The sequence below is a fragment of the Rhamphochromis longiceps genome, linkage group LG2, assembly GCF_057381845.1.
Source record: "Rhamphochromis longiceps isolate RC_006_pf linkage group LG2, R_longiceps_female_GT1.1, whole genome shotgun sequence".
NCBI classification, from domain to species: Eukaryota; Metazoa; Chordata; class Actinopteri; order Cichliformes; family Cichlidae; genus Rhamphochromis; species Rhamphochromis longiceps.
Window position 1 is genome coordinate 32,378,900 of NC_140558.1, and position 20,521 is coordinate 32,399,420.

At 40.7% G+C, this 20,521-nt stretch overlaps 1 protein-coding gene across 2 annotated transcripts; it reads right to left on the reverse strand.

Annotated features, from left to right (window-relative positions):
• Positions 1-72: 72 nt before the first annotated feature.
• Positions 73-20,264, reverse strand: mapk9 (mitogen-activated protein kinase 9). Of its 2 annotated transcripts, none has more exons than XM_085423732.1 (12): positions 20,053-20,264; positions 15,070-15,216; positions 10,408-10,537; positions 10,048-10,106; positions 9,582-9,720; positions 9,039-9,204; positions 6,135-6,206; positions 4,950-5,132; positions 4,552-4,676; positions 4,408-4,471; positions 4,187-4,258; positions 73-1,164 (listed from the first exon to the last, which is right to left on the reverse strand). In XM_085423732.1, exons 2-12 carry the CDS (start codon positions 15,183-15,185, stop codon positions 1,028-1,030), a joined length of 1,263 nt encoding a protein of 420 aa, XP_085279858.1. In that variant the 5' UTR covers positions 15,186-15,216; positions 20,053-20,264; the 3' UTR covers positions 73-1,027. The 2 variants fall into 2 exon arrangements, with proteins under 2 accessions (XP_085279858.1, XP_085279865.1); XM_085423739.1 differs by lacking the exon at positions 6,135-6,206 and adding an exon at positions 7,220-7,291.
• Positions 20,265-20,521: the final 257 nt, after the last annotated feature.

Here is a 20,521-nt window from a genome sequence, read left to right on the forward strand (position 1 = left end):
GCACTAGAGCAGGTCGCAGTGTGATGCTTGCCTGCCCCGATTTCATGACGATGACCTCTGGTCTCGAATTGCTAAAAAAATAAAACTTTTAAAATACAGGCGTACAAAAACAAACGACTCCCTGGCAAATCAATATGGATGCATACACCGCATATAGGCAGGTGATCAAGTAAAACAATGGAGAAAACAGAGAGCACAGGTATCTTTTACCTGCAGGCAGCAGTTCCAACGACAGAGCGGGTAACAAATTAGAAAAATAAACCTGTCCATTGAGACTAAAGAGAAAAACTAAAGACATAAAGGGACAGAACAAGTGTATGTGGAGTTAAAAAACAAAGAAAAGAAAGGATGATGATGGCTGTTAAGCCCCTTTCAGACATGTACCCTCTCCTGACGGTGTCTGAACATGTTTGCTTCATGTATTCAAACCTGTGATGGCAAATCTCCTGGGTCAGACCTCGTAACAGTTACGTAACACTTCCAGCACGGCACAAGACTAAGAGCATGCAGGACATTAACGGTAACGAACACCAAAAGGTGTGCCGCGAACGCGTCTTTGTGAGTTGCTCAGCTCACAAGAGAACGTCCTAAACAATAAAATATGTGCATATTAACATTTTAGCTCATAAACTTGGTTTGCAATAAGATTAAAACATTCCTCATTTTCATTATTCCCACTCATGAAGAAAGAGATTTGTTTTGGAGCCTGTGTGGGAAGGTTTTTCTCAGCAGCGCACGCACGCACAGAGTACCCCTGTTTGAGAACAACTCGCTCAAGAATGTGTTTCCGCTTAACTAAAGGCAATGCTGACAGTATTCAGGCATGTCATGTTTGTTGGTTTGAATCCATGAAAACACCGATGTAAAACTGACCGATGTCTGAAAGATTGTGCTGTCACTTTAACAGATTGCTGACTTCACCAATGTTACATATTCCATGTCTGAAAAGGGCTACTGATGTTTGGAGAGCGAAAACTGGGGATGGCAGGCGGGCAGACAGAGAGAGATGTGTGGAAAATGTCTGTGTTCAGTGATTCTCGTCCAGAGGTCCTGTCAGTGTGTCGATGCTGCTGCTGTCTGTGTCTGAGGCCAGGGTTTGCTCTGTGGACATGGACGAGATATCGTTGGCTGAAGAGGACTGGGAGGCCGAACCTGACACCACATCTGACACATTAAACACAAAAACAACAGACAGAACAGGAAATTTAGCTGCATATGGCAACAACATTTACACTTCCTAGTACATTGTTACTGGAACATCCACTCACAGCCGCTCTATTAGGTATACAGTGGGGCAAAAAAGTATTTAGTCAGCCACCGATTGTGTAAGTTCCCCCACCTAAAATGATGACAGAGGTCAGTAATTTGCACCAGAGGTACACTTCAACTGTGAGAGACAGAATGTGAAAAAAAAAAAATCCATGAATCCACATGGTAGGATTTGTAAAGAATTTATTCGTAAATCAGGGTGGAAAATAAGTATTTGGTCAATAACAAAAATACAACTCAATACTTTGTAACATAACCTTTGTTGGCAATAACAGAGGTCAAACGTTTACTATAGGTCTTTACCAGGTTTGCACACACAGTAGCTGGTATTTTGGCCCATTCCTCCATGCAGATCTTCTCGAGAGCAGTGATGTTTTGGGGCTGTCGCCGAGCAACACGGACTTTCAACTCCCGCCACAGATTTTCTATGGGGTTGAGGTCTGGAGACTGGCTAGGCCACTCCAGGACTTTCAAATGCTTCTTACGGAGCCACTCCTTTGTTGCCCGGGCGGTGTGTTTTGGATCATTGTCATGTTGGAAGACCCAGCCTCGTTTCATCTTCAAAGTTCTCACTGATGGAAGGAGGTTTTGGCTCAAAATCTCACGATACATGGCCCCATTCATTCTGTCCTTAACACGGATCAGTCGTCCTGTCCCCTTGGCAGAAAAACAGCCCCATAGCATGATGTTTCCACCCCCATGCTTCACAGTAGGTATGGTGTTCTTGGGATGCAACTCAGTATTCTTCGTCCTCCAAACACGACGAGTTGAGTTTATACCAAAAAGTTCTACTTTGGTTTCATCTGACCACATGACATTCTCCCAATCCTCTGCTGTATCATCCATGTGCTCTCTGGCAAACTTCAGACGGGCCTGGACATGCACTGGCTTCAGCAGCGGAACACGTCTGGCACTGCGGGATTTGATTCCCTGCCGTTTTAGTGTGTTACTGATGGTGACCTTTGTTACTTTGGTCCCAGCTCTCTGCAGGTCATTCACCAGGTCCCCCCGTGTGGTTCTGGGATCTTTGCTCACCGTTCTCATGATCATTTTGACCCCACGGGATGAGATCTTGCGTGGAGCCCCAGATCGAGGGAGATTATCAGTGGTCTTGTATGTCTTCCATTTTCTGATGATTGCTCCTACAGTTGATTTTTCCACACCAAGCTGCTTGCCTATTGTAGATTCACTCTTTCCAGTCTGGTGCAGGTCTACAATACTTTTCCTGGTGTCCTTCGAAAGCTCTTTGGTCTTGGCAATGGCGGAGTTTGGAGTCTGACTGTTTGAGGCTGTGGACAGGTGTCTTTTATACAGATGATGAGTTCAAACAGGTGCCATTCATACAGGTAACGAGTGGGGGACAGAAAAGCTTCTTACAGAAGACGTTACAGGTCTGTGAGAGCCAGAGATTTTCCTTGTTTGAGGTAACCAAATACTTATTTTCCACCCTGATTTACGAATAAATTCTTTACAAATCCTACCATGTGGATTCATGGATTTTTTTTTTCACATTCTGTCTCTCACAGTTGAAGTGTACCTCTGGTGCAAATTACTGACCTCTGTCATCATTTTAAGTGGGGGAACTTGCACAATCGGTGGCTGACTAAATACTTTTTTGCCCCACTGTACCTGTTAAACTGATAATGCAAATACCTAATCAGCCAATCGCATGACAGCAACTCAGTGCATTTAGGCATGCAGACATGCTCAAGACAACCTGCTGAAGTTCAAACGGAGAATCAGAATGGGAAAGAAAAATGATGTAAGTAACTTTGAATGTGGCATTGTCATTGGTGCCAGAGTAGTCTGAGTGTTTCAGAAACTACTGACCTACACAACCATCTCCAAGGTTTACAGAGAATGGTTTGAAAAATAGGAAATATCCAGCAAGCAGCAACTGAGGCTACAATTAACATGGGCTTACCACAGGTTTGAAAAATGTGACATTTAGATGGTAGAGTCAGAATTTGTCGTCGACAACATGAAAGCATCCTGCCTTGCATCAACAGGTCAGGCTACTACTGGTGATGTAATAGTCTGGAGCATATATTCTTGGCACACGTCGAGCACCTTAGTACCAATTAAGCATTATTTAAACATCACAGGCTACCTGAGGACTCTTGCTGACCATGTCCAGTGTATCCCTCTTATACTAGCTTCTTCTGCTAACAATCTCGAGCTGCTTTCTTGAACATGACAGCAAGTTCACTGCATTCAAACTGTCTACACAAATGGGCCAGATCGCAATCCAGGAGAGCTTCTTCGAGATGTGATGGAATGGGAGACTCACATCATGGACATGCAGCCGACAAATCTGCAGGAACCGTGTGAGGCTATCAAAGCAATATGGACCACAATTCCTGAGAAATGTTTCCAGCATCTTGTTGAATTTATGCAACGAACAATTAAGGACAGTTCTGAAGACAAAAAGGCAGTCCGGCAACGTACCACCAAGGTATACCTAACAGAGTGCATGTGTCCACAATGGCACATTTAAGGATACCCGTCTTATGGCCCATGAGAATGCCAGCAGACTCCTTAGCTACAGTAGGGCATTAAGATACTGTAGTTGTTTTAAGAGTATTGTACTGAAAGACAATATTTAGGGACAACTACTGTTTCCACTGCTGCATACTGACATATGTGTGTGAACGAAAAAAATAAATAAATTATATATATATATATATATATATATATATATATATATATATATATATATATATATATATATATATATATCTCCACATACATGTACACACTGTTCTAGGACCCTTTTGCGCCTTGTGAACATCAAAGTGAGTGTTTGTTTTGGTGAAGCTGTCAGTGTGAAGCGTTTTTCAAACAGTGACACGTCCAGTGAGGCTGCAGCTTTGGGCTTATGCTAACAATTTTGGGCTGATAGAGGAAAACTTTGTACCTGAGCAATCTTCTTTCATTAGACCATTCTTGTTCCTCTCCTCCCAGTCAATCACCTCTTCATAAATAAGTTCTGTGGAGAAACAGAACAGGTTAATGGCTTTCAGTGGTGACCACACTCATGCCTGCACGTTCAACACAAAAGCAACAGCAACAGTAGAACAGCAGTTGCCCGGTATGGTGCGCTGCTGGTTTGCTTCTCTAGAGGTCAGTGTATCCCACCTTTCCACTGCTCAATAGTGTGCTCTCTCTCTTCCAACTGCTTGTCAGAAATCTGTGGAGGAGGCTGTGAAACAAAAGGAAATGTCACACACAGCCGCAGCACTGATGAAGTTTACCACAAATTGAGGGGAACTGCTTGCTCACCGCGTCGGCCTCTGCCGGGTCGTACCACACGTGAATGTAGGGGTGATTAAGAGCTTCTTCTACAGATATGCGGCACTCGGGATCAATGACTAGCATTTTGGAAAGCAAGTCCCGTGCTTGACTTGCTGTTATGACAACACAGGAAGGGCAGGATTACTATGGAAACAGGCTTACGACATCATTAAATTTAAGTATTCTGTTTGACAATTGAATATTGTCCCTGATGGTGTTTGGCCAACATGTCTGTCAATGTCAAGATTTGTTCCGTTTTATTTAATGATGTGACCTCTTAAACGACAACATTACACCGCAGAGTTTTACTAAATCTATGCAGTACAGGAGTATCATTGGATACTAAAAATAACACTCTACATAAAGAGAGTATCAAAAATTCTTACTCTTCAATTTGTCATGTTCTGACTCAGAAGGGAAGGCCCAGTCTGGGAAAAGCTCGGCAAAGCTGACACCAGGATACTGTGGCTTGTTCATCACATAGTTCCTCACAGTCTCCATCAGTCGGTTCATAAACTCTAGACTGGGTGTGCCCAGAATCTCAATCACCTTATTCCACTGGTCGATGTCTAGAAAACACACTTGTTATGGAAATCTCCAGTAAATTGATGGGCCTGTGCACATGTAAGCAAGTGAAAAGAACAGATGAAAAGGTACAGAATAGATCCGACATGTACACTAAATAATTTTGTATGAAAGCTAGCAAAGGTAAGCCTTAATTCACCAAAGCATAGGAGAGATGAAAATTTTGACCTTACAGGATTACCAATTATTACCATTCACACTCAGATTAACAAGAATTTGTGCTCTAAAGAAATGTAAATGCATCAAATAGATGCTGAGTCATTTTACTGTCAAATAACTACAAAAGCAATGATTTATATTGAGAAGCTACAGATGTAACCACATCATGGCAACATATAAAAAGTCCCTAATCTGGGAACAATGGGTATCTGTCCCAATCCATCAGGTGGATATTGGCCAATTTCAGTTTAGGTTAATTTAGCCACTCTGTTAAGTGAACAGAGCAGTATTACAACCTGAAAAACCATTTTAGCATGGCTAAAAATACAGATGTGCACGGTCTGTTGACTTACTTCTGCGCAAGGCAATTACTTCAAAGGATGGGAAGCAATCTATCATCGACTCACACTTGTGCCCAGCATCCATTCTCAGCTACTCGGGTGTGAATGCAAAGGGGAAGCTGGGAGCTAAGAGGCAGCTTACATATGTAACAAGAGAGATTAATATTTATTGAAGAGAAACGGGAATTAGAGCCTGACCTATAATGGATGTATTAGGAGTAAAAACTTCTCTAAATTATCAGTGGGTTGTGATCTGTAAAATAAATATTTCCTATCAGTGTATAATGAGTTAGACTCTGCAGAGAAAACACAAAACTTTAAGTTTAAACTCAGCCCGAGTGTTTTGTAAATCGTAAATTCAGCAGCTGAGAAGATGCGAGTGTGCCGGGAGACCCACAAGAATAGAAATATTTGATAGAGTGTGAATGACGATGGAGGAGGAGGGACAACAACTGGCACAGAGACGATGAGAGCTGCGAAGGATACGATCAGTGCCCTGGAAGATGACGCTGCCCTTTACCATCTCTCCCATGATACACCCCACTGACCAGATGTCCACTGGGAACAGAAAACGCACAAGCACGCACAGATGCACACAAACACACACACATAACCACACAGAAGAGATATTAACTTAAAAGTGACCAGATAACATCAACTAGATAATACAATCCACACTGAAAGTATAGTAACATAAAGTGACACACAGAATGATGGAAATCATGCTCTATGGATTCAAATTTGAATGAGAAACATTTAAAATGCGAAACACGAGCTCTCATCGGTTTTGGTGCATCTGCCAGCAGAGTCGCGGCCTGAGGCTTTCATCATAGCCATCTTCAGGCTTTTCTTTCTCTCGGAGTCAGTCTCAGCTTTCCACGCCTTTCTCCACAGCCTGGCTTATCAGTTTGCACAGCTGTTGCTCTCTCCCTCATTTTTCATGTGTGTAATTGCACGCACTTAGCAGGACAGGCTGTATTTCGTTTCTCTCTCTCACTCTCCAAGTCGACTGCTTGCTTGTCAGTGGTCGTCAGGGGCAAATACCCATCAGCTCCTCTTTTTCCCTGAAATTCAGCTTCACTAAAAATTAAAAGTTCTCTCTCTGAAAATATCTCCAGAGAATCTACTCCAAGTCCACTCAGCCATTACATAAATGTAAACACTTGGCAGGTTTCACTCCTATAAATGATTGGTCTCACAGCTTAGCTACATTCAAGGACTACTTCCATTTTGCAAACCTACCCCAATATGATGAGTCATATTTCATGCTCCACCCTGTAATTAACCCAGGTCAGAAAAGATTGAGATAACCTGTCTGTTTAGCAGATAAATAATATCATGGGTCAGGTTTCTATCTCTGACTGCAATGGCTATACTGACAACTACACGGCTCTACACAGAGTATACATTTCTCAGAATATTAACTTAACTATTGCTTTGATTCCCCCCTCCAGATGTGTTTTATACAACTAAATAAACAATTCTTGCCTTTAATAAACAAAAATATCTCAGTGTCTCCTGGCTCCAGACAGAGCAACCAACTGTTGTGTGAGATGAACAAGAAAGGATACAGTCCTTTCCAGGAAAGAGGACTTTGTGAGAAATCATTTCAGCCATTATGCAGCCAACTGACCACAGGTCCACTGCAGCAGAGTGGTGGTATAGTAAACATATTTGTTAACATCATGTTAATATATCAAGAGTCAAACTTACTATGACGAGTCAAAATCACCATTAAATGTTTCCACTTTGTACATGAGAACCATTGCTAATATACACTCACCTTTCACTTTATTAGGCACACCTGTTCACTGCTCACTAATGCAGATACCCAATCAGCCAGTCACATGACAGAAACTCAATTTAGTCATGCAGACATGCCTCAAGATGACCTGCTGTAGATCATAGTGAGATTCAGAATAGGGAAGAAAGTAGGGCTGGGTTTTGATTATCGATTAAAATCGATTCTGGCTTGGATAACGTGATATTGATTCATTAAAATCCTGAATCGATTTTTAAATATAAATTTATTTTGCCTGAAACGCCAGAATCTCAGGTTAAACCTCACAAAATTTCTACAACCACCAAACAGCTAAAACAGTAAATGAGAGCAGGTACACGGATTCTGCACAAAGATGTAAAAACAAAACGCAGACCCGGCGCATCCGAATCAGTGAGATGTTGCCTTTCTCACGCCGTCGGGGCTGAAAGCAGACTGATTTTGAAGCGTCGGCGGGCACTTTAGGTTTACGTCCTTTTTGCGCTCGATTCTGAAGCTGCATCTTTTATCTCTCTCCAAACAATATTGACTGAACCAGCCACTAAAGATGATCCAAACTACGCTTCACATAAACATCGTCACAAATTTCCTCTTACTTTTGCTGTTTTGCTTCCACCACGATAAAAATCACACTTCATGTAGAGCTCTCTCTCTCCCTCTCTAAATCGATAATCAAAACCCACCCCTAGTTATTACCCACCAGTCTACAGTGTCAGTCGCTGTTTGTTTTTTGTTTTTTTACTTACGACAAGAAAGCCTCATTTCTGCTGTTCAATACTGAACAAATTTAAACTTTTTAAAATTATGCAAAATTGCAAAATGCTTAGCTGTGTCTCTAATCAAACCTCAGTAACTTTGCTCTGCTTCGTTTTTGATCTACTGCACAATATTTTTAAGGTCATCTGCTACAAAAACCCAGACCAGGAAAACCGCCTTCATGTTTTTCTGTGTTTTATCCTCAGTTACTTTGACACAAAGGAATCTGCTGTGATGCTCACACCTTTGATAAAGTCTCACAAGTGTCAGCTTTCTTTTTATAGATATAAAAATATAGATATGTACTGATAAGTGATCAGAATTATAATATTTCTGACTGTCTGAGGCAAAATTTCCCCAATTCAAATCAAATGAATCGAATCGGATTGTGGATCGAATCGATTCGGGACCTTGTGAATCGGATTCGAATCGATCCTAGAAATCAGTGACGATAACCAGCCCTAGAAGAAATGCAATTTAAGCGACTCTGAAGGTGGCGTGGTTTTGGGGCTGCTGATCTGCTGGGAATTTCCCAGTTCTGAAGGTAGAAGGGAGACCAACCAAGTACCAGCAGGGTGCATCTAATAAAGTGTTCAGTGAGTGTTGTTGTTTGGTTTTTTTTTTTGGGAGCATTAAATTAATCATAAAGTTTAAAAAACCTGGCTTTTCGAGAACATGAAGAACTCCAGGGAGCAGCTTGTATTGATAGTCCTGATGGGTTAAATGATTTTCGGACACGCTACATAAAGTCATGTTAAACAGATTATTAGAAAATAATTATTCTGAAAGAGAGAAGTGTTACATGTTGACCAAGTAGTGTTTAAAAGATTTTTTTAAGGCTGGTTTGTACTCACCATTTTCCTTGTACTTCATACCGAGAATGACCTCCGGGGCACGGTAATATCTGGTCACCACGTACGGGGTCATCATGAAATTAGTGCAGGCTGTCCTAGCTAAGCCAAAGTCCAAGATCTTTAGTGTGCAATCTGACTTAACCACAATGTTACTGGGCTTCAGATCCTGAAGGGGGAAAAAAAAATTCGATAAATCTTTAGGAAAACAGGCACAATAATCTTAAAGTTGACAAGCAGATGGAAACGTAATACAACCATTTTAACCACTTTATAAAGTAAACTTTGGAAGAATTATCTAAATACAAAATGAATAATGTTATTTCAGAATCAAAGATATACTCATTGGCTAATGCTAAAATACACAAAACAAGCAAAAGTTTAAATAAATACAAATTTTTTCATGTATTAATAAATATTAAAGAGCTGTCAGGTTACAGACACAACATGGGAAACGTTACACTTTTAAGCGCTATTTAAGTATTAAGTTACTGTGTTTTCAGAGTGACTCTTTTAGCCAGCAACACATTTACTGCTTGCACTTACCCTGTGGATTATGCCAGCAGAGTGCAGGTGCCTGATTCCACAAAGGATCTGGTATAGCAGGTAGGACATCCTCTCGTGGTCTAGGTCCATATGGATCACCTGGCATAGGCTGGCATCCATTAGCTCCATCACCAGATACCTGAGAGGAGGGGAACAAGTGCAAACTGTGTTTGTGTGCTACTGTGCGAGAGCTACAAGTGCAAAGAAAAGAAACAAAATAACAGGAATTTAAAAAACAATCAGAAAGAAGACAAAATAAGAAAGCAGATAAAGGAAATGTGACAAAAGCAAAGCGTGAAAAATAGAAACCAGAGAGCGAATGAAAGCAACGCAGAGGATTAGAGAACGTTGGAAAGTAAATAAGAGGATGTTTGTTAAATGAAAAAAAGACGCAAAATACTTCAGCTTAAATCTTTGCATGTGAGAGAAAACCAAAGCAGCCAAAAAACACTTGAGTGCCACTCACAGATCCTGAAATTCCTCCAGGGACTTCTGAGGCGTGAATACATTGATCAGACGGATGATCTGCAAGCAGAGAGACAAGCCGTTACTCTACTCTGTCGCTCTCCTACCTACTGGTGAGGCCCAACTAAAGGCACAGCAGGGCTTCGGTTACCCCAAACCAGAAATGTTATATTTAGTCCAAGGAGATGACTTGAACTTAAATTTATATTACATATGTTCTGGCTACCTCTTAATATTAGAAATATTGTCCAACACATGAGAAGATGGAAATTATCAACTTTAACATTTTTCTGCCACACCTCGGTTTAACCTTCATCAAATGTTCAACACATTTTATTGCAGGTCGAAAAAGAAGATTTACATTTTTGTGGTTGACACATTTGAGCAGCACCAGCTCCCTGTAGGCGCGCTTAGCGTGGGTCTGGTTCTGAAAGGGCCGACACAGCTTTTTCACTGCCACTGGTATACTGAGGACCGTATCTAGAGCAGAGCTGCAACAGATTTCATTAAAGAAAAAAAAAGACAGAGACAAATGTTAGCAAAGAAGAAACTAAGTGCATCCCAGAGAAAACAGCTTATTCAAAAATTCCTAGTTACATATTCAGTTTCATTCACATTTTAAAAATAGTAAAAATAAAAATATAATTTTTTACGACCCTACTTTAAACTAGGGCTGAACGATATATCGCATTTGCGATAATATCGCGACATGATCAAGTGCAATTTTCTAACCGCAAAGGCTGCGATTATACTGCGATTATATTATACAATTCATGGGCTGCATCCTCCTGAGGCCGCATTTGTAGACCGATTACGTCACAGCGACGCGCCGAAGGCTGTCCAAATTACTACCATATCCCAGAATTCATAGCGCGGCCCAGCCAAACTCCAGTTTCCAGCAATGGCGGCCGCTACTAAGTTTTAAAATTACTCATACTAATCTTTCTGGGTCACAAAATAAACTTTTAACATATTTTCAGGCGAGAAAGTAGTTGTGTAAACATCAAATATCTGCTCGGTTTATCAAGATATCCCATATTTGCAAAAGTGCTTCGACGTTTTCAGAGGCGTCTGCTACCCACCAGCTCGACAGCTAGCCGGGAGCTCGAGGGTTACTGATGCGGCCGAGAACGGCACAACTCCCGGCACATCATTTTCAGATCACCGCGGAGTTTCGCTGCTCGGGTTAAACGTAATATATAAGTCACTTAGACAACCTAAAAATGTTATTGTTGGGCTTTTTTCAGTGTTTTGTTTGTTCGTGAGTAAATCGGTTTGGCTGAGATTAAAGATAAAATAAAACTTTATTAATCCCCCGGGTGGGTTCCTCCTTGGTTTTCACACAGCTGACTAAACGTCAAACAGAAAACTTATTAAACAGAAGTATGAGACAGTCGAGAATTTACACCAGTGTCTGGTTATATTTTAGATAGCAAGAAGCAGACGGCCGAGTTTATTAAACTCCACCGAGACAGCGGTGACGCTAATCAGAACTAGACCGTCCAATTTCACGCCTTTAAACTTTAAAGGCGTGTTTGTGTGTGTGTTTATACAATTGCTATTATGTTTGCACTTTATGTGTAATGTTACTGACTGCAGAGATCAGTAAGATGTGTGTATTTTTTATTTATTAGTTTTATTTATTTAATATTATTTTTTAATTGAATGACTGTCTAGTAGTTCACAGATGTCGAAAAACTGAGTGTGGTAAAGCCACTGATTTTTTTTATGTATATTTCTGCAATCTGCACATTGTACTGACTTTCATTTTAATGTTTACACCAGGGTTCCTTGTCAGCACTTTATGCTCAGATGTTTGTAAGCTAAAAATAAACTATTGTGTATGTTCAAATATACTGTTGTGATTGAAGAAGTTAAATAAAAATGTCAGTCATCAATTCATGCATCACCTCATGTCATCATAACAGAGGTCTGTCTTCCAGGAAAGAACAGTTTAAAATTAATGTAATATAGTATTGGCCATACTATATGATGTATTGCTTGTCTTTGTTTAATAATACAGAAGACAAATACCTTAAAAAAATAATCGCATATCGCATCGCAATCTTGGGGCAAAAAATCGCAATTAGATTATTTTCCATAATCGTTCAGCCCTACTTTAAACATGATCGGGGCTGCACAGAGGAAAATAATCAGGTGTGAAATGTATAGTTTTCAGGGTTTTTATCGGTTTTCAGCGTTATTTTGTTATCGTTTTTATCGTTTACTCTGTTTTCCTGGGTCTTTTTACGTGTGTTATGAATAAATTTTCTTTTTTCCGGTACCGGTACTAGTTTTATTTTGTTATACTTATCCGCGACACCTTAAAGGCTGGTCCATGAAAATATTGTCGGGCATAAACCGGTCCGTGGCGCAAAAAAGGTTGGGGACCGCCGACCTAAACCACAGCAGTTTAACTCTCAGTAAAATGTATTTATATAGCACTTTTCACAGACAGAAATCACAAAGTGCTTCATAATAAAACCTACGAAAATAAAAGTATAACACAACAATGCAAATTAATAGAATACAACATAAAACAGGTGTGGGGTGCGTGTGAGGATAGATGACTCACGACTGCAGACCAAATCTACCCATGGGTTTGTACCCATAAAGCAACCTGAACCCGAACTGAATGGGGGCAGTGATTTACTGAAACATGTACAAAAACACATTTAAATACAGTATATGAGTGAAAGGGAGACTATATATAATTCCAACAAGTTTGAAAGTTAAAAATTGAGATGAACATCTTTAAACGTCTACACAGCCTGAGCCTGAGTCACGTAGTCTTCAGGAATAGTTCTCCAGGCTTCTTTAAGTAGATTCAAAGCTGTTCTTTGGATGTCATTTTCCATTGACTCAACTAAGGAAATCTGAATAAATTGTGTTTCTGTCTAACAAAGTGCCTAAAGACACACATTATATTACATTGGTTCTTTGCTAATATGTCTGTTTTGTACACCTAACTTAAGGGATCAACACTGAATCATCCCATAAGATATGTATATGTAAAATATGTATTTTACCTGGTTAATGTGTGTGGCAGGGCATGCTCTGCAGCGCCGCTGCAGGGGAGGCGGACGCACCTGAGCGCCACCCGCAATCACGCCTCGCCGCCTTGACATCTGCGCTATCTGTGCTGTTGTGTTGGTATGTGTCGGGCTGTGAGCTGAAAAGCTACAACTGGCTGTATGTGTACAGCAACCGTGTGTGAAAAGTGGCCTATAAAGAGGTGCTGAAAAGCATGTTCATGCAAACATCGTTGGTTCTGCCGTGGTATGTTTACAATGGGACTTCTGCTCCTGAACCTCTGCTAACGTTATTTGGAGAGGAAAGGATAATGGCTGCTGAAGAAAGAATGCCATTGGTCGAAAAGAGAGGTAAAACGATTTCAGTGGTGTGGAAACATTATGGGCTCGTGGAGTCAGACGTGGATCAAGTAGACATAGTGTGTAAACTTTGCTACGGTGTCGTAGCTGCACCACAGAGCAACACTACAAATGTATTCAATCATTTGAAGACCGCTCACAAAGTGACATACGATCAAACAATGAAGGAGCAGCAACTTTAGTTGACATACCTCAATGTCAGTTTGATGCAATTGTGCATTGTGTGGCTGCACAGCTTGCCTTGATGTTTGGTTATTTGTATGCATAAATATTATGCAGTATTTTTAAGTTCACTAAAAATTAATGTTTACATTTTTCATTTAGTTTTTATATTGCTAACATTTGCACTGTTATCAGTATTTGCACACTATTTTATATTATTTTTTGACAATCTTTAAAGCCATTATTCAACACATTGTTATTGTTAAATAAATATTATCAAATAATCGAGATCTCAATTTCAGTGAAAATAATCGTGATTATCATTTTTGCCATAATCAAGCAGCCGTAGTTCACAATAGAGAACAGCTGCTGACATAATGTGGATCTGAAGATCCATAATTGGCCTACCTGGGGTTGAAAGTCTCGATAAATGCACGGCGTTTTGGCGGGTACACCGGCTTCCGCGAGTGTGACGCTTATTTTGAGCAATGAAAAAATAATAGAATATAATTTTATTTTTATATTTCAATATCACAATAATCTTCCAATTTAGAACTACAAGTTAAAAAAGAACTAACATAAATAAAATACACTTCAGCTAAATACTTCCAGTTTATTTTCCCAAACCACGCGGAACCGCAGGTTGCCGACCCCTGGTGTAAGTGGTTTAACAAACAAAAACACAAAACAAAAATACAAATCTTCTGAAAATGGTCAGGTACATGGACTGGCCTCAAAAAGCAGCCAATCTCCAAAGAAAACCTTTGAAGACCATCAGAAAGCCTGGAGAAAGATTGCTCAAGAACAGAGCCAGAAAATCTGGCTCCTTGGAAACAAAACAAAGAAATAATGGCTCAGGACTTTTGCACAGTACTCTGCAAGTCTGACATTCAGGGAAATGTATCTAAAATTAAATTCAAGCTCCGTTTGATATAATCATGTAGCCAATAATGAATTAAGTCAAGGGTGCCAATATTTCTAATCAATAGCTTCAACAAATGTGAGATTTTCAGCTTGGAACAATGATATTGACATAACAGTACTTTTTCCAGCAACATTTACACTCATGATGGAAGCAAAAACACAGCTGACACTACTGATCACATTAACTGTGTCTCTATTTAAGAGTCGCTGCAAGCTGTGACACTTGATAATGAGCCAGCTTATCTAACACCTGACCCCAAAGGGGCTCAACCGATTCAGCAACAATCACTAACATGTGAATTATACAGCGTCAGATCTACACCGTAACCCCATTTTAATCCTACGCCACAATATTCTAAGTAACCTACACCTCCTGAGAAATGTAACTATGTGTTAACTTGAATGGTATGGAAGTTTATGGTGTAGGGAAAAAAGGAGTTTTTGTTTACTATGCAAGTTAGAATGCAGATTTCCCAAAGCAGTCTAAAGTTTTAACCTGTGCCCATTTAATCAATCAAAGACTGAAAAAAACTTCTTTGTCTTACCAAACAATGCCTTGGGCGCCAGAGCCAATGGGCCGCAGCTGCTGGTAGCGCCTGAGTACAGTGAAGGTGGAGTCCACCACCTGAACACTGTAGAACTGCCCCTCCGCCTCACTCATCCTGCTGAACAGTCAGGACCACCAGCGCTGTCTGCAGGACAAAGGAAAACAAAACAGATGAATATCACCACGTTCTAATCTCATGTACGCTCTCTTCTGCTCTCCGTTTCAAAGTGTGTGAAAAGGCCTAGAGAGGAGCACACAGCACAGCTTAACAGATGAGAGACAGGCTCAGTTGAATGTAGCATTTTATTGAGGTAAAAACTTTGAAAATCTTCTAAAACTAAAGATGAACTTGTGTGTTAGGGCCCAAAAAATATCTAATCCAAGATTAACTTTGACTTGATTTGCATGGAACTTTAAATGCTTTCATTGATTAATTGATAACCTTACGTTTCTCCAATATTTTTTATGATAACAGAAGCATAAGGCTGGAGCTAAAGGCTGAGCCTTTAATGTTTGGTGTGCTTGTTAAAACAGAGGAGAGAGAAAGCTAACAGCTTACAGTTCCCTCAGTAAACACGAACATACCACGCACACTCACACAGGCAGCATTTAGCTTGAGTCTCTTCATTATTTCTTGAACTGCATCCAGCTTCACTACAAGTGTGCGTTCAGCTATCAGCACTGGATGAGCACATACATGTTAATAAATTACACGATGTGTTTGAGTGTTTATAACAAAATATGAAAGTGTTTCTTGGCAATAGTTTATGTGCGCATGTGCATACATCTGTGGGCGAGAACACATAATCGTGTAGCTACGCAACACCAAGCAGTCACGGCTGTTTGTCATTCCTTCAGAAGACAGTCATCAGTTTAAAGCAGACCAATTTTTTTCCGCCTTTAGCGGGGAACAGCGAGACAAGCACTCACTGGATTTCGTGGTCACAGACACAAAGTACTGACGAGAAAAATAAAGGATGTTTATGATCAAATGGACCAGAAAAAAAAAAACCTGTAAAGCTAAAGTCACTGCAATAAGCAAAGAGCTACATAAGGAATTAGAAAGAGAACTGCTGTCAGATATCAAAGTGTGTGTCTTTAGTTTAAATGTTCAACTGGAGACGGAAACATTTATTTAAAAATTAATCAAAAGAAAATCTAATAATTGTAGTTCATTCTCCAATAATCAAGAATTAGCGTGCAAATTATTTCAATTATACATTTACCTGAAGGTGATGCGTATTCTGAGTTTTATACAAGGAATACATTTCAAAATTAGCTGGAAGAAGGGGTCACATACCACTGTGCTGCATCACACTCAGTAAGTGCCACATTGTTGAATTAAGCTAGGCCATCAGTAAAAGATCACTGTCTGGAGATCAAACTAAGTTCCTTCAAAACCTATACATGCCTCAGCTGGGCCTTTTCCATGCCATGTAAAGCATAACAGCCACTGGTAATTGTTTTCAAACATGTCCTAAATAATCTCCAGTGCATGTGTGTGTGTGGATTTTCATTGTTCGCTTCGCAGTTTTAACTTCCATTTTGAGATGAAGAAAGAAAGTTATGTGTAAATAATATTACTGGTTGATATGCACTGGTATAGAGCTATATCAGCCAAACATTGTTATCGACAAATAAGGCGACATTTACTGATGGCACTGGTCCACGTCTCTGCTTGCCATTGTATATGATTGTTTATTTCCTACTGTGGTTTGTTATGACTTATTTGCCTGCTTGTAGGCCGGGGTTTTTGCCCATGAACAAACACTGGGAAAAAGCCTTCACGTGTAGGAGGTACCGATCTGCAACCTTGCCATTAGTCAGATGAAAAATGAATCCTTCTCAGTTACTTTCTTCCTCTGCCTGTCTCCTCTCTTTCAAACATAAATCCAGCTGGCTCTCTGACTACACCCAAAGGAAAAACTCCAAAGACCTTTACTTCCTTCATTCTTTTTGTTTTTCACAACTTCTTTGGCTTTGTCCTTTTCCTATTGTGCTACTAACATCCCCCTCAATTGCCTCGTTCCTACGGCCTCCTCACAGATATCTCCAATGATGGTCCTGACAGATATATATTTTCATGACTGCTGTGACTGACACGCAAGCTGAGCTTTTCTGTTTACATACATGTAAAACGTAGGTACAGGCAAAACAGCATGCTAATACCAAAGCTGTACTGCACGTCTCAACAGCACAGATCTTAGGCCACAGGACACAAACACCTTCTGCTAAAAAATACAGAAAAGACTATTTTAGCCTCACTGACAACAGCATTTTGAGATATTTATATTTTTTCATATAAGAGCTGGTGTGCAGCTTTTGCAACACACACATCAAGTTAAAGCATGCTCTGAGGAGACCATTACTCATAACCAAAACCACTGTAGCTTCATCAGTCACCTGGTGCCAGGTTAGTCACAACTACTGGGTCATTCTAAAGTCGATTCAGCACAAACACTGACAGGGAACAACTGTTTGATTAAAGCTACATACTGCTCAGAAAGCCAAACAGAAACATAGGCAGACACCTGCCACAGTTCTGGGCAGCAGGCTCTGAGGAATTTATTTAAAATCAAAAGGGAAATCGATCGTGTGGAAAAAAGTTCCCCAGAGATTCCTCAGCAACTGTGGGTACACTAAAAGGAAGAGACATCCCAGAACAAACTGCTTATGAATGATACCATTAATCATTACTAGCCAAGGTTAAGGGCGACACTGATGCAGCTGATCCTGTGAATGCAGATAAACTGCTAAAACACTTTATCAATCGCTACAGAGAAAACAAACAAAACACTGCTTTAGGTTGATGATTATTTAAAAAAGGATGATTAAACCATGTTAACCACAAAACTGCCTATTAATCTCAAAGCTTACAGGGAACACTGTCATCAACAGTGTCTCCATTTTTTCCCCTCAGACTGAATTAAAGGTAGACGTAGCTACTATGACATCATCCACTGGTTTGTGAAGTCCTGTTTTAACTCTTTTCCACATAAAGACGAGATTTAATGACCTCACCCGTACCCTTAATGGTGAGTTTCGATACCTCAGTATATATCAATAACCCTGATGACCTCACTAATGATGCAAACCCAGTCATTTTGTTCTATAAGCAGGCCTGAAATATGACAGAATCCGCTCAGTTCAGAAAAGAGCTTCAAGGGTTACTCGTAGTAAGAGTAAAAGCCTCGAGCCGAGTGTTTTCGCCGTGTCATATCTGGTTGGTGTTTTGAAAAGCGATGTGACAAGCGAGGGGTGAGTCTGACAGTGACACCGCAGGCTCAATAAGCACACCGTGTGTGATCCTCCTTTCTGAAAATTAGAATACCCAAAATTTACTAAATGGAGTTTATGTTGTATCGAAGATATGAGCGACTGAGCTCATTATGTCATCAGGAAAGTGTTTACAGAGGTCAAGCCTGAGGTCTGTTTTCCCGTAAACTTCTGCAGAACCGGAAAACACTGGTATCGGGGCCCTTGTGGCCATTGTTCACACATTCTCACTTACACAGTTATATATATTTACTCCCATAAATCAAGGCAGAATATAATCAACCAGTTGGGGAATATTACCTATTATACAAACCCTCCTGTGTACTATAGAGATTGAAAATGTGACGTCAACAGCGGAAAACACCAGCCCACGTAGCCATTTGAAAAAAAAAAAAAGAAAAGGCTTAAGATACTTCTCAGTTGGTTTCACTTTTCAGGCCTGGAAGCCTTATTAATTTAATTTTTTTAACTGTTTTCTATGCAGCAATAGTTTATCAGAATCAGAATAGTATAGAATATCCAGCTTAGCTGGATGTTTTCTTAGTGCAAACAGTGTTACAGTTTTATGCCTGAGAAAATGTACTCAAATAAACTGTAAAGAATACAGTTATCTGGAATATGAATGAAAAGATGGGGGTTACGTACTCTTTCTCTTACCTGATGATACTTATTACACTAATCCATATTTATGCAATGGTATGATGATCAAAGAGTTGATGAGAGAAGTGACCTTCACACAAGCATCATGGACCTCAACCAAAGCTCGTGGCAGTGACTGTTCAGTTCAGTCTAGTCCAGGCTTGGGGGTCTGACGTGGCCTAGACTTGGGAGTTAAGATGGGGAGTCAGTGAGCTGGCTATGAGATCATATTAGCATGGCCTGAAGCCTCAGCATCTCATCTCGATGTAGCAGAGTTACAAAACACAGCAGGGATGGGTAAAACTACACGGGAGTCTACTGCTGCTGAACTAGACACACCAAATTAGTCTTTGAGAGCAGTCTCCCGGGGAAGAAGAAGGATGCAAATTAAAACACAGCAAACTTGGACACACTCTGAACATCCATGTGATCCCACTAAAAAGTTCAGTGCGCACAAAGTGGCTGAATCACTGACGGGCTCGCCTTGCCAATGACATGCCAGAAAAACCTAGCTTGGGCTGTGAAAAAAAAAATCCCCCTAGTTTCCATTGCATCTGCACCTGCGCTTGTGGTGACTGTGGTTAAGGTTTGTGAGCAGGCCTACACAAATGTCATTAATTTGGACTACATGTGTGTTTTCGAGGCTCTGTGGGTAAGGTATGCGCACTGACAGCTAGACGACGTGAATTTTTAGCATTTCATAGCGCTACACGCCTGCTCTACAACAGACAGACACACACACACACACACACACACACACACACACACACACACACACACACACAGTGAGGTATGAAGTCACCCGGGTATGACACACCGTGGCCGCAGCACTGTTGGCACTCGGTGCTTTAACACAGTCAGAAACCATCGGTTTACACAGCTAAAGTTACACCAGCATTAACGACATCTGACTTTCCAAAACCTCAGTAAAGGTACGAAGTTAGCAGGGCCTACACTACCATTGTTTTTCAATTCTGTGGGCAGCAATGCGGTAGTCAGGCTGAACTGTAAGCTCCGGCGGACTAGAGAACGGGCAGCAGGATGCAGCTGCTGCGGCGAGACCTACCTTCTCCCTTCGCCTCTCCCAGGGCACTCCCATGCATCGAAAATATAGATAAAACACTCCCCGAGCTCCTCAGGCACAACCTGGGCTTGGAAAAGTTGAAAAGGACGGTCGGCCCGGCTGTCACGACTGACAGACCTTCCTTTAGTTCCTAGCTAACTCCAGCGGCAGCACGGACGGACGGGTGCGGAGGAAGGGAACGCCACAACAAGCAGAGACCCAGCACAAGCATGACGTCATCACGCAGAGTTTACGTGGGCGCAGTTTTTTTTTTCTTCGCAAAACTTGGAAAACTTTTTCTTCTTCGTGTGATTGGTTAATGTAATAATGTTTGTGTTTTGAAAAATTACAAAAAAACAAAATAATACTAATAATCCTATGAGGGCACAAATAAAGACACACAAGACAAAATCAATAACTAGCCATAAATATTAGAATGGGGATGTGGTGGGGGGAATGAACAGACAGGTAA

What these genes read in the sequence shown, in the direction of transcription:
- mapk9 (XM_085423732.1), bottom strand. Translation starts at nt 15,185, where the DNA reads ATGAGTGAGGCGGAGGGGCAGTTCTACAGTGTTCAGGTGGTGGACTCC. An exon ending in TATGAAGTACAAGGAAAATG is followed by an intron (nt 6,207 to 9,038) that starts GTGAGTACAAAC and finishes TTCTGTTCCCAG; the next exon opens with TGGACATCTGGTCAGTGGGG. An exon ending in CATCTTCCAGGGCACTGATC is followed by an intron (nt 5,133 to 6,134) that starts GTATCCTTCGCA and finishes TGTGTTTTCTAG; the next exon opens with ACATCGACCAGTGGAATAAG.